Genomic DNA, 14602 nt, shown 5'->3' on the forward strand with positions numbered 1-14602 from the left:
ATGCTCACAGCACTGCAGCAAACACTGGCCATTCAGAGAAAGCTGAAGCTGAAGGAAGGCATTGCAATATATTGATTGCATCTTTTAAGGCTTTTAATCCACACAATTTGGAATGGATATTCCACTTCATATTTTCACAGCTTATGACTGTTCCTCCCTAGGACTGCCAATGAGCTAGAGAGGCAATGAGGGTGGTTGAAGGCTCTGTGCAGAGGCAAGCCCTAGAAAAGAAGTAGAGTTTTGCTTCACGATGCTCACAACTTAAACCTTGGTGCCAGGTCTGACAAGGACACTGGACCTAATACCAACATCTGCTACAGTTTCAACAGTGACACTAGCTACTGAATCCACAGCCAAAAACTAACCGGTCTCAGCCAAGAGATTTAAAAAGTACTGCATGTGGCTCTAACACCTTTCTAGATGTCAGTCCAAATCAGAATATCATTAATTATTTCCCAGTTTCCCAGTAACAAATGATAGCATCTTTGGGACCCATCCATGCAACAGCTGAAGAACAGCTTTACCTTTGCAGACATTCTGGCTTATCAGCAGAAGCAAGCAGTCTATAAAAAGCAAGTAGCAACACAGTTTGGCAGAAATAATTGTAGATGTACCGACGACAGCAACGCTAGCAATGTAATGCTGAAGAAATAAGACCTGGGGATGCCAAAAAATCAAGAGTAGCAAAAAAGCTCAACCATTTCTCAGTGTTTAAGGGTCTGAAAAAATCATGTTTTCAATTTTGGTTGGAGCAATACAAACCTCGAGCTGCAACTGCATCTTAGTAGAACAGATCTAGACCTAATAAATAAGGTTAACAGCAAATGCAAGGCTCATGTCAGGACCCAGAGCGCTCTAATAGGCCTTAATGACCCTCACTATCCTCACCTGGTGCCCCCACCCACAGTCCCCGCCTGTGGGTCCAGGAGCCCCATTTAAATCTCGTCCTGTGCCTTCAGCCTCTGCCTGAACCATGCTGCAGGACTGAGCTGCAGGCTGCCCCCAGGTGCACCCACCAGCCCTGCCCCGGACAGCGAGGTCCCAGCCCTGAGGGCTGTGTGACCACACTCACCTCCTGGCTCCTAGGAAGGACCCAGACCTGCTGCTCCCTGATGCTTTCATTTGTTTGGGTTTTGGTTTTTTTTTTTACCACCTCAAATTTCCATTCATGCTATGCGTGTTCTCAGTCTGACATCAAGGGAAGTTTTTGGGGCATAGAACTGATATCAAAAGTATTAGGATGAAAAATACAAAAGCATTAAGTATAATAAATAAATATAGATAAAAAATACAAAGGTGTTTAGACAATGCTATAATCTAAGGTGCCTGACTATTAAGCAAACCTTTTAAATCACATATATTGATTGTTTCATGTGCCAGTACAACCAAGACTATGCTTGAAAACGTTGTGGATTCTCTTGTCACTTCTGTTACATACAGTTTACTCTGGTCACTTCTATTAGGTATAGTTTAAAACTATGGAGAACCACAAAAATCAAAAAAGCTGAAATATACCTTGCTGTTTCCTCCTAATGAAACTAAATCAGTCAAGCCATAAAGGCAGAAATTTTCAAATGTAATTAGTAATCTGAATGTCTGAATTTCTGGGTGCCCCAAAATGACACAATTTAAAATGCACTTTTTTCTGCATTGATACAAAAGTAAGTCTCTTTACAGTCATTCCATTTCACTTAAAAATTGAGTTGTCCAGTATCACTAACCAATTTTGGAAATAGTTTCTTGTAAAATAGATCAAGGAGCAACAAATTAGTACCATTTCTACTTATTAGTATCTTTTCACTTCTCCTACTTATTTCAAAGCTAGGAAAAATGCTAATCCTCATTAAGCTATGAGTAACAAAAAAATATTTTACTAGCCAGAGAAAAAAAATTTGCCTTCTAACCTACTGAATCATCATATCACTTATTAGAGCAGATGTTCACAAATTAAATGGCACCAAAACAACAATTTCTTCTGGAAGATACTCAGAAGTGTTAAATCTTGCTGTTCTTCTCTTTTACTGAAATCCTTATAGCATTTTTGTATTTATTTTTGTGATCCATAAGTCCTGAATAATAACAGTGCTTATAAGTAACTAAAAGAAAGAAATGTATACAGAAGTAAATCCTGAAGTATAAATTGCTATATAATACCTCTACTGTACTCAGTGCCGTAGGACAGATTCTTGCTGAAATTATGTTTATCTGAGTTTGTCATTTGGCACACAGTAGCGTATGACGATGCCCTTTAAACATGCAATCAAAAAACTCTTTTCTACCCCTTACTTGTGACGAAACCACATTTTTCTTGGTGTATCTGCAGTTAATATTTAAGAAAGACTTTAACAGAAAAGCTACTGTTCCTTAGCCTCCTTTAACCTGAAAAATATGCTAGATTTCTGCTTTATAATAATGCTTTGCCACTTTAAATGCAAAGAAGGATCATCTTCCTTCATGCTTGACACCCAAAAAATATTCAATGTCTTAAACTCCCGATGAATTCAGGGCAAATCAAGGGGAGCTTGAAAGTACAAGCCCATTAATGAAACAGAACTTATCTACCCTGAAATGTACAGTCTGTGGAATGTATAATTTGTTGTAATACAAATAAATTTTATTGTATTTGGACAGAAAAACAAAAGGTACCTGTATTTCATATCAACAGTCTTTTGCAGGTTTCTGTATTCAGGCTGACTGTGCTATTCAGGCTCCACTGTGCAAGAAGAAACTGTCACTGAATGACACCCTGAACGCATTACAAAGCTGTACCAACAGGGAGACAACAAAAGGCAGAAATTAATGTTCATTCATATAGTGGATGAACCACATCAAGGACAGACATCATGGGCTCTGCCTGAAAACAAGCCCTCGCTGATTTAAACAGAACACAAGTGAGAAACATGGTTGAATCTACAGTGCAGGGCAAGCACATACCACAGTGCATCCAGCAGGCCTTGTCCTATTGTACAAGGCAGAGGAGAAAAGGGAATGCTGTCTCCCCATGCACGTGGTTGGATCTTTTCCTGAAGGATATCGTGGGGTGTTGCTTCTCTACAAATGAAGACAAATATGCAGTGATATACTCTGGAGCATCCCTCCTCTACAGCAGAAGTCTGCATCATAATCATGTCAATATAAATACAAACAAGCAAAAGCAATTATCTTCTTGGTTGTCACACACTGCAATACTAGGCAAAGCATGACCTAGTATCGACACAAGACATTTTAGATTACTTCAGTGCAAGAAGATTGGACCCAAACCCAGCACACTTAAAATAAATTAAAGGAGTGATACTGAGTAGTGCTCATTTGATTTTCTGAATTGAAAGCTACCCTTCATGTCCAGCATGATCATTTCAGAGACTGTGTATGTTCTCCCACTGAAATGGCTTGTGTGTTAGGACTAAATAAATAAATAAAAAACCTTAGCTTATTCTGACTGTTAAGAACAGAAAAATTATCTATCTAAAATTAAGGATGCCTTTGACATACTTCACTGAATCTATCCATCCATCTCTTCCCTACTCTCGATATACACATGCCCCAGGAATGTTTGAACAAGAAATTAAAACCAGAGACACCTAAATCTATCTTGAATATGTGCTGCCACTTCCTACACTCCTTGGGGAATCACTCTAATACCTGGGAAACCCGTTCTACCACAGTTTTCCTTTTGACCCTAAGCAAATCAAATCACTTGATTCCAGCTTTCGGAATCATTTTGCAACCCAGTTCCTAAAGAAATGAATTGAAGCCAGGTATCTAAAAATAGATTTTGTGACTGTGGACCCAAGTCCCTCTGTAGCTTAGGGACTAGCAGACTGGAGCCTTTGAGACCTCCCTGTCTGAAGGGGTTACATGGTATTTCAGAGAAACTAATTTAAGAACTGTTTTGCACTCAGATAGGATCATTGTGGTAGGAGCATGGACTTACCAGACAGGCTAAAAACTTCACAGTACCTTCTCCCACCCCACTTGGTACTGCCCGGCATAACGAGTGCCTGCCCAGCTGCGCGATGCCGTAGCAGCAGCAGCAACCAACCCAAGGCACAGCTGCTGCTGCTCCTGAGACCAGAGTATCTGGAACAGACACAACACATGCAGTACCTCTCTTGCAGTCGCACATCACAGTTTCACAGAGCCACAGAATGGTCAGGGTTGGAAGGGATCTCTGGAGATCATGTTAGTCCAAGCCCCTGCTAAAGCAGGTGCACCCACAGCAGGTTGCACAGGGTCACATCCAGATACATTCAACCAATTTGCTCCCAATTTCTTTTCAATGGCAATACCACAAATGCACAAGTCAGGGGGGGAAAAAAAGGTTTTACTTACCTACTTTCCATCAATTAGAATATATTATCAGATTTTGACATGTAATTTCAGATTTTCTCTTCTTTCCTTTTTATACACTTATATATTTATTTTCCAAAGGACCTGTTGCAGAAAAAGTTCTCAAGGTACACTATAATTTAACAGAAAAGGATTAAAAATAAAAATTAATCCAACCATCTAGTACATAACACTTTAATGAGTTTTCCTTCAGTATTAACGTCACCAGAGTTCTAAATACACAGAAAGCATGGTAGCAGTATGCAAAGTTTCATGTTTGTACCTGGTTGCCAGATACAAAATATTTATTCACTTTAACCCAGAATTAATTTGTCAATCTTTTCTCCACTTTAGGTGATATCTGTAGAAATGAGAGAATGTTCATTTTTTAAAAAATTGCCAAATTTTCTACAATTTTTTCTTTCATTTTTTCTCTGTTTCAGAGGTATACAAATACGGCAAATCTATAAGATAGATCTGATTCACTCCAAAATCAGAAGCATTTGATCATTTAGTTATAGCAACAGTACAATGCATACCCTGTCCCATGTCTAGAGGTGATATGGACTGTCATTTAAGTTTATATAATGATTAGAGAAATACATAATTTATATGCTGAGTATTATAGATTTTTTAAAAAAAAAGTCTTTGTTTCTATTTGTTACTGTCTCGTGCCAATTAATTAAAAAAAAAAAAAAAAGTAGGCCTGTATTTATAAGTGGACACACTGGCAGTAAGTAGTAATAAGAAAGTAGTAAGAAATGTTAGACAAAGCTAGTGACATAGTCTAAAGCACCATGGATAGTTCATATTTAATTTGAGGACTATCGATAAAGTGTGAAGCTTATGATAAAAATTAATTTATACTCAGAATTAGTTTTACGAGTCCAGGATCACCAGAAAGACACAGGTAATTTTCTTCAGTGCTGTGTAGGAAAGACTTGCCATGAACTAGCCACACATGGAATAGACTATGTGACATATTACTCTTTTTTCCATAGTGCCTTGATCCTACATTTATCCAAATATGAAGAGAAAGTATTTCATATTCTCGGGTAGTAGCACTGATTTTTCATATCCCTAGTCAAATGACTCTCAACATCTGAAAGCATACTTGACAGGAACTTTCCATGCCAGGAGTTACAAGCTAATAATCCTTTATTCAAGGTTATGCCCTGATCCCAAACTCCTTGCAAACCAGTATTATGCAAAATCATTTTCACATTCCAAGCTATTTGAAAAGTTTTACTGACTGAAAACACACTCAAATCCAGATTTTTTTTATGGCCATGAGGTGTTCATAATGCCTATCAGTATCCCCAAACACCAAGAACACTATTGTCATTAATTAGATGTAATCATGATAGCAGCAGGTTTTTGACTGCCTTGATCTCCCAAATTTATTCTGCATTACATGGATGTCACAGAAATGGACCCTACACAACAAAACTATGTAAGCAGAACAATTCTCCTTCAAACACAAACAAATTACACTTTCTACCAAAGTGAATTGACCTCTTGTGAAATCATTCTGAGAAAGCTTAACTGAACACTTTGACAACTTCACCAAGAACTCCATAACAAGGTGACCCAACACTTTTTGTGATAATTTTCAAGGAATCAATGTAACATCAAAAAACTCTATTACCGTAATAAAGAAAAGAAAAAAAAATGGATCTCTAAAGCCAGGCATTAAATCCAATACTTCAGTTGTCAAAACTCTCTCCTTACAAGTTTGGCCTTGGTACTTAAGATTACTATAAAAAGACTTACAAATTTCTTTAAATGAGTGCCACTACACAGTTAAGTATCAGCCTATATATATATGAAGTCTGATTTGATACTGCTGTGATTCCATGAACTCTAATGGAAATCCTCCAAATTTTTCACTACTGCAAGTGAACCTGAAATATCAAAATATCTCATTTTGCATTATTTTTAGCTGAAATGTATGTCAATGTGAAATCATTTGAACTACATTAGTAGGACTAAAATGATCCCTAGTGTAACTCCATTCACATCAGTTACATCAGGAGTGCATTTCACCATTATAATTTCAATGTAAAATACCCAAGTGATGATAAAAATTATTTTGCTGAGAATTATCAGTATCCAGGAACACTGGGAAAGCTCTGACAGAAGCAGTACTAGCGATTTGTAGCCGTAACAGCTCAAATACAGCATTTGTCTGGCACGGTTTCAGCCAAAGGAACACTTAATGGAAATTTCTGTTTCTTGTTAAGCACTTGGGAGCTTTGGGCTTTAGCACGTTAGGGGTAGGACCTCGGCATTTTCAACCTGTGTTGTAACTGACTGTACTGATGGGTAGTTGAATAAGCAAATTATAAACCAGCCCAAGGAAAGGTATTTGCTTCCCTTCCGGAATACACAGTTCTTCCAGCGATTCAGAACAGTCTGCCAAACTGACAGCACAATCTAGCATTAAGCTATAGCAGTTCTTATATATCATGACAGAGTACGTAGGTTTATTCACTGCAGGAGGCAGAGCAGGCTCCACTGTCACCTGCAGCCATGCCCCTGCAGTACCGCGGTACGTAGTGCTGGCACACCTGGAACAGTGCTCTGCCAACTGCTACGAGGTCCTAGACTAAGACCTTTTCCTTCAGAGAGTCAGGTGTGTGTTATGTATGTGCTATGATCACAGCATAATGGCCACACTTGTTTGAAAATAAAAGGTTGTCTACTGGTAGCAGAATAGCTGAACAACTTGCTGGAGAAACTGGGTAACTATTTAAGCAGTTACTTCATGCTGAGCTCCATGTCCACAGCGTGAACATATTGTATAAGTTACTCAAAGGATTTTCTTCCTTATTTCCATTAGAGACTTAAAATTAAACCTGTTGCGAATCATCTCCCTTTTCAACCAGTCAATACTGCAAACACATACTAATTTTCTCCAAGTTCTTTATTTATCTAGTTAGTATTTCTTTTACTCCTACACTCTTGCTGTAGTCCCTGGTATTATATGGTGTCTGGTATTATACAGACCTACTAGCAAGCTAGCTTACAAAAGAACCCTTATGCTCTTTACATTGTTAACTACTAGCTGTTAAAGAAACACTTTCAGTTACAGATTTTTACCAGATTTTACAGAATGCTTATCCTCACTGCCGAAAATTGCCTCCGTGGAAAAAAGGATTTGGCTCAGGTGAGCTACAACGAAATGCAATGTTCAATTTTGGCAAATGCCTATGCATAACATTACTGAGTTTCATTCAAAACATAGTTTGAATTAGTATCATCACACTGAAAAGGAGCGTTGTTTAATGCTTCACATCAAAAATATAGCGAAGCCTGCTCTAGGATTTTAAACAGAAGTTTTGAACCAGGGTTCAGCACAATCCAGTCATTTGTGTGCGTCTTGGTTTTTATTAGTTCTTCTGCAAGGCAAAAGAGGGCAAGCAGTGAAACTTTTTGAAGAGTCAGTTCACAGAAAATCCATGAAGGCAAAAATCAACCACTAAAGAAAAACCTACGTCTATGGTTCTGTTCAGTATGCTGGAAGCTGCATACAGCAAACAATGCTTATCTGATGGGTTATGCACAATGTCGTGGGTGCCTGATTTGGACTGCTTTTATTGTCGCTTCTCAGCTCCAGAGCTATAAATCAGTCACTAACTAGTTCTGCCCCTGCATAAATCCTCTACTTGGTTTTAAATGAATATTGCAAAACTACTATAATTCAGTAGTGTTGGTAAGCCCCTTTTTCTCTCGCAATGGCCTGTCCCAGCCCTTAAAGTGCATATGCCAATTTGGTTCAAGTTTTATGATCTGGAATGTTCCACAGTGCCTCTTCAAAAACAGTTCCAGTCTAACTGTGCCTTCCCTAGGTAATTATAAGTCTGAAAAAATGCCTTTTTTGAAGCTATTATTTATGTTATATGCAGCAATATCTTACCTATTTCATTCTGGAGTCTGGAATGTACTGTAGGCCAGACAATCTTTACCTACCTTCGTCTCCTAGGAAGGGCACTAGAAGATTTTGACACACAGTAAAATACAGCTGGCCTAAGGATCAGTGAAAAGAAATCATGGAATGTTTTCTCAAGGACTGCATGGGACCCAACACATTCCTTTTGAATCTCAGAATGCCTCTTTTGGATCTTAAACACTGCTTCAAATACACATGGATGAAAGCTGTAATTAAGGGAAAATGCAGCACCAATAATAGCACGTTAAAAGTTAGCGATTCTCAACTGTCAGTACTGTAACAACTGAATATCTCATTACTTCTACCTTCTCCTCCCATACACTGAATTTCTTCAATGCTGACAAAGTGCACGTACTAATCATAGACTCTGCATGTTAAATTAACCAGGAAAAAGATATAAATTAGGTCGGTATTTCTTGAGGGCATCTGTAGAAAACACTGATTTCAAATAATTTTGATTATAAAATTTTACTTCACAATCCTTTTCCAGACCACAGATATTCATAATTAAAAAGAATATGGAATTAACATTATGTTAGCTGTTTTGCCATCAGCATCACATAAAGAAAAAAGAAACAATAAAATATGATGCAGAATTCACTCTTCCAATGATTGTCATTGAACTATTACATTAGTAAACATTCACAGTATGAAGTCTCTTTCAGTATATCTCCAGCATATAAAGTAGTGCAAAAAAGCATTCCAGTCATTTTGCCTTTGCAGTCAGACCAGGTTAAATGATTCTCTTACTTCATTTCGCTCATTAATAGACAACAAATGCTGCAATGCCTCCAAAGAGAGTTATAAAAATAAACAATTTCTGGAGGGTCAGCAGCCTTTTCAAAGTAAATTTCCAGTTAAAAACAAGCATTATAGATTTCAAAAAAAAAAAAATTTAGATCTATCTTCTGTAGAATATCTTTTTACAATAAATTTACCATTTGAAAAACAATGACTATGGTATCCAATGACTTATGGTAGCTGCTATTAAAGCACTGATAAATAGATAAGTGACTACCAAACTTCATTGCTTCTTACATAGTAAATACCTCTGAATGCCAACTTTTACCACAGAGCTGTTATTAGTGATGTCGACAGTTCATGCACCCACTTTAAAACTGACTTGGTTTTAATAATTTTTTCAGCCTCATGTGCAAAACACTTGCATTCTAATAAAAATATAAAGTCTGAAATTATATCAGATCTAGCAATCCCTTCCTCAAGTTATACCACTTACTTGATATGTAATACAAGTTTAGCAATGCTTTTTATTTGTATTTAACCATTAAATGGCATACTACTGTATGCTGTGGACTCCTGCTTGCATATTTCATTATTTTCACTGCACTCTTTAATGCATAAATATATTTGGAAATGTTCAAAATTACACATCAGTTTCCAGAGAATTTGAATTTACACAGTTTTTCTTCTCTGACTCACTGCTATTCCCCGTGTCCTGACTTTTTTTCTCCTTTACACAAAGAGATTCTTTAACTCCTTCTTCCATCTCCAAATATTCTGATTTATCCTCTGTGGATGAAGATGATGAGCTTCTAAATTTCTTCAGTAAATTTGTTGGGAGGTAAGGGCAACTGACTGCATTTTGCATCAGCTGCGTTTGTTCTTCATTCTCAGTCTCTCTGTGGTAGAAATAGTTAAAATTGGAGACAATCACTGGCACTGGTAAAGCAATGGTTAACACTCCTGCAATGGCACACAGGGACCCAACTATTTTCCCACCCACAGTTATGGGTTTCATATCCCCATAACCAACTGTAGTCATGGTCACTACAGCCCACCAAAAGGCATCTGGGATGCTTTGAAAATGGGTGGCAGGCTCATCAGCTTCTGCGAAGTAAACAGCACTGGAAAACAAAATTACTCCAATAAAAAGAAAAAAGATGAGGAGGCCGAGTTCCCTCATGCTGGCCCTGAGTGTATGACCCAGGATCTGCAAACCCTTGGAGTGCCTGGAGAGCTTGAAGATGCGAAACACCCTGACCAGACGGATGATCCTCAGGATGGCAAAAGACATAGCCTGTTGACCATTGCTGCCCTGCTCCTGCGCCAAGTCAGTGCCCAGAGTAATGAAGTAAGGCAAGATGGAGACAATGTCTATGATGTTCATGATGTTCTTGAAGAAGTGTGCTTTGCTTGGACATGCAAAGCAGCGCACTGTAAACTCGAAGGAGAACCAAATGATGCATACTGTCTCCACAATGAAAAAGGGGTCATTGAAGATAGTGTGCTCCCCAGCATCCAGGTGAAGCGACTCATTGGAAAGCCCCTTCCCTAAGCTCAGGGACATGATGAATTCTTTGTCATCTCTGAACTCTGGCAAAGTCTCCAAACAAAAGATGACGATGGAGATCAAGATAACCAAGACAGAGACAATGGCAATGCCTCTGGCTGGACTCGAGCTCTCCGGGTATTCAAACAGCAGCCACACCTGCCTCTTAAACTCATTCTCTGGCAAAGCTTTGTCCTCTTCCTCTTTGACAAACCCTTCATCCTCCCTAAACTTGAGCATGGCCTCCTCCCCAAGTTGGTAGAATTTCACCTCCTCAGTGAAGATGTCAAAGGGTACATTGACTGGCCTCTTCAGCCGACCACCACTCTGGTAGTAGTACAGGATGGCATCAAAGCTGGGCCGGTTCCTATCGAAGAAGTATTCATTCCTGAGAGGGTCAAAGTATCTCCCTCGCTTCGCTGGATCACCCAACAATGTCTCCGGAAACTGAGCTAATGTCTTCAGCTGGGTCTCAAACCGCAGTCCTGACACGTTGATTACCACACGCTCACAACACTCGTACTCACTGTAGCGAACAGAGCTGTAACCCCCAGGGCCTCCACCATCATCAGGTGGCTGGTCCGAGTATGAAAACTCATCCTCCCCATAGTCATCACTATAGTAGAGCTTTCCTTCTTCCTCATCGTCTTCATCCTCGTCTTCATCCTCCTCTTCCTCCTCACTCAAGTCCTTGAGTATTCTCTCTTCGGAACCACTGAGAGGCAGCAGCTCAGAGCAGGGGAAGGAGGCCCCGCACTCCCTACTTCCCAAGTGGTGGCTCCTCTTTTTCCCTTTCTTCCGCCTCTTACCACTCTGGCGGTGGGGCATGCTGCTGCGTGACGCATTCCCACCATGAGAGGAGGATGCACCTCGACTCTGCTCCTGATGGTAGTGGTGATACGGTCCACCTCCACCTGTTGCCCCACCTTCTACTGCTGCTGTTGCTGCTGCTACAGCTGCAGCTGCTGCGGCTCTCGACTGTGCCAGCCGCTCTCTCTCTCGGGCCCGAGCCTGGACCACATATCCATAGGGCATGTGGCTGTTGCACCCAGAGCTATCTGCACTCACCATTGCAACCTCCATTTTGCAATGGCTTTTTTTTTTCAATCGTTTAATGCAAAAAGGTTGTGTTTTACTTACAGCATAACCTTAACTTTCACCAGAAAGTTCAAAGCCATTTGCTTTTGGAGGACAGTCCCTCGGACACAGAGCAGAGCAACACAGTTGTAACACTGAATCTAAGCTTTGGAAAACCACAGATATGCATTTTCTTATTGTCCAGAATGTTTGACACAAACTACTGTTTTGCTAATAAGAAAAGATGAAACTCGCAAATTGAAGGAGGGAACAGCTGCAGCCTTGTTCTTTCATCCACCAAGCCCCTTTATTTTCATTTATCTCCTGTGGCTATCACAGATCTGATCAGAATCATGACTACCTTGCAGGCTACAAAGACTGCATTCATGAGGAAAAAAAAATGCAAACCAAAGGGTACCTGCTCTTCACAGCTGGTCTTAGTTCATCATTGCAACCGAATGCAAATAGTCTCTTTCCTCATAATTCTTTCCTGGTAGTGCTTAGGCCTAACAATCTTAATGCCTAATACCGTTACTCAGGGAGCTGAAGTTAATTCCAGCCATCACTTTGTTTACACAGTGAGGAGGTCTTTGCAAATCCTTTCTTCAGGCTCTCAACAATGTCTCAAACCTGGGAGCAGCACCCAGGGCGTCAGCAGCAGTGGTAAGAGGAGGAAGAGGAGGAGGAGGAGGAGGAGATGAAGACTGAGAAACTGGCTCTGAGGTCCCCATAGGACATAAGGGAGTGGATTGGTCACCCTTTGGTTATGGTCATGCAGAAGAAGCACTTAACCTGAGGCACATGCACAAACACACAAAAATAAACAAAACAAAAAGGGAAAAGATTGGATTGTTTTCCTAAAAGGACATACCGATCAAATGAAACTGTGTCATCTATTACCACGGTATTCAAATCTTCCCCTACCCACACTATTCACACTTCTACATTACACACACACCCACATCACATGCACAGAGATTTTGAACGACTCTGTGGGTATGGATGTGGGTGGGTATGTCACATATATATAGACAGAGATACAAAATCCCCACCCATATAAGCACTTGCATCCATACACAAACACATGCATGCTTCTGAAACACCAACACATATAAACAGTAATAAAAATACTGCAATACATGGTGCCTTCATATCTTTGAGTACATACGTAATAGATACACCTACATACATCTATATGAAATATTAGAGAGTAAATGTATCTACACAAAGAGCTTTTGTTACATTTGTCAAAACACACAAGGTGCAGGAATGTTAACGTTTTAATCTCTAACTGAATTGTGTTTCAATCATAACGAGCATCTCACCGAATTAAATTTGGAAACAGGCACGTACAATGCTCACTGAAGTGAAAATACTGTGATGTGATATGTCAAGAAAACACAGCTGCAGGTGCACTGAAGCAACATCAACATGCAAGCACACACACAGAAATACACGCTTCTACACTCCCCCTTTAAAACAGAAGCCTCCTTTATAGCTATATCTATTAACACATGAAAGAAGGTGAATACGAACTGTTAAATGACGCTGTACTTAAAATCATACCTGCGCATCATGCAGAAAGAGATCTTGAAAACGCTGTTATACTTACTGTTCCTAGGCAGAGAAATAGCAACGCTGTTCTGGCTAGTGTAAGGATCTGGTGACAGCAGTCCTGAGGAAGGGGCTACGCCAGCTGCTCTACAGTTGCAGGTGCGTGTGGTCAGTCAGCACCACAGGTTGACGAGTTCTCTCTCTCCCTCCTTCCCAGGTGCAGCAGGAGCACCCAGAGCGAGCCAGCGAGGCAGCCGGAGCGGGGGGTACCCTGCACAGCCACGGGCGCTGCTGCTCGCCCAGGCATTTGCAAAAAGGCAAGGAGCGAGAGTCTCGTTCCAAAAGGGAAAAAAGAAAAAAAAAAAAAAAAAAAAAGGCGGTGTGTTTGTGTGTGCGAGACAAAATGAATGGATAAGCGCGGTCACTAGTCTTTCCAAGCCCAGCTTTGGCAGATTTGTAAAGCAATGCGAAGTAATCCGTGTAGCGAGCCTGTTTCCACTGATGGGAGGACGGACGGGTCTCGCTTCTTGCGGGGTCTCCCCCGGGCACGTCCAGGCGGCAGCGGCTCAGCCAGCACCCGCCCGCATCCTACACTTGTTGTGCCGGCTGTGGGTAACGCTTACAAAAAATTAAAAATAACCCCAAAATCCAAATAATTAGAAAAAAAAAAAAAAAAAGACACGCCGAGGGAGAGGAGAAAGCCCTCTCTAGCAGCCGCGTTCCGTGCCCGGGTTCTTGCAGCGCCGGGCGCCGCCGGCCCAGCCCTGTTGCTCGGCGGAGCCGCCGCCCGCCCTGCCCGCACAGCGCCGCCGGGGCACAGCGACGGGGCCGGGCCGGGGCCGCCGCGCCGCTCTCTGCCGGCCCGCGGGCTCCCCCTGGCGGCCGCCTCCCGCACTGCGCCCCGCCCCGCCGGGCCCGCCGCGCGCCCTGGCCGAGCAAGCCCGTCGGTTATCCACGCGAATATTACGAGGTGGAATAACGCACAGGCTGGCTCGCACACCCTCGCGCTCACAGCCCTGGCTGCCGTTTTGGTGCGTTTCTCTTAAGGAAGAAAAAACGCGCCGTCGAGGTGGCCCAGGAAATTTCAAAACCGGGTGCAGATCAAGTTTCCCAGAAAAACGAAAAAGCCAGCCCCACCTCCACTTGCTGCTTCGCTCGCCCCCAACCCTCCAGCAGCACCAGCAAGCCAGAAAACAATTCCCTCCGCTCCCACCCAGCACACCCAGGCCAGCTGCAGCGGTCTTGCAAATGAAGCCAAATGAACTTTCACTCATTCTGTACCAGTACAGAGAAGCGTTAGCTCACGAACGGGTTACGGCTCTGTGTCTGGTAGAGTTTTAACACCTCCTCCAAAGATGTCAGACCTGTGCCCACCCGCCCGCTGTCCGTAACACAAGCAG

General features: G+C 41.4%; 1 protein-coding gene across 1 annotated transcript; it reads right to left on the minus strand.

Moving 5' to 3' along the window:
- Positions 1-4522: 4522 nt before the first annotated feature.
- On the minus strand, positions 4523-13979 carry KCNA4 (potassium voltage-gated channel subfamily A member 4). The gene is made up of 2 exons (XM_056355072.1): positions 13261-13979; positions 4523-12440 (listed from the first exon to the last, which is right to left on the minus strand). The coding sequence occupies exon 2, from the start codon at positions 11652-11654 to the stop codon at positions 9666-9668; it is 1989 nt and encodes a 662-aa protein (XP_056211047.1). The 5' UTR covers positions 11655-12440; positions 13261-13979; the 3' UTR covers positions 4523-9665.
- Between the last annotated feature and the right edge of the window lie 623 nt (positions 13980-14602).

The sequence above is a fragment of the Falco biarmicus genome, chromosome 10 (genome assembly GCF_023638135.1).
Source record: "Falco biarmicus isolate bFalBia1 chromosome 10, bFalBia1.pri, whole genome shotgun sequence".
Classification (NCBI taxonomy): domain Eukaryota; kingdom Metazoa; phylum Chordata; class Aves; order Falconiformes; family Falconidae; genus Falco; species Falco biarmicus.

Excerpts from the sequence above, each read along its gene's own strand:
- KCNA4 (XM_056355072.1), bottom strand. The coding sequence starts at position 11,654 with ATGGAGGTTGCAATGGTGAGTGCAGATAGCTCTGGGTGCAACAGCCAC.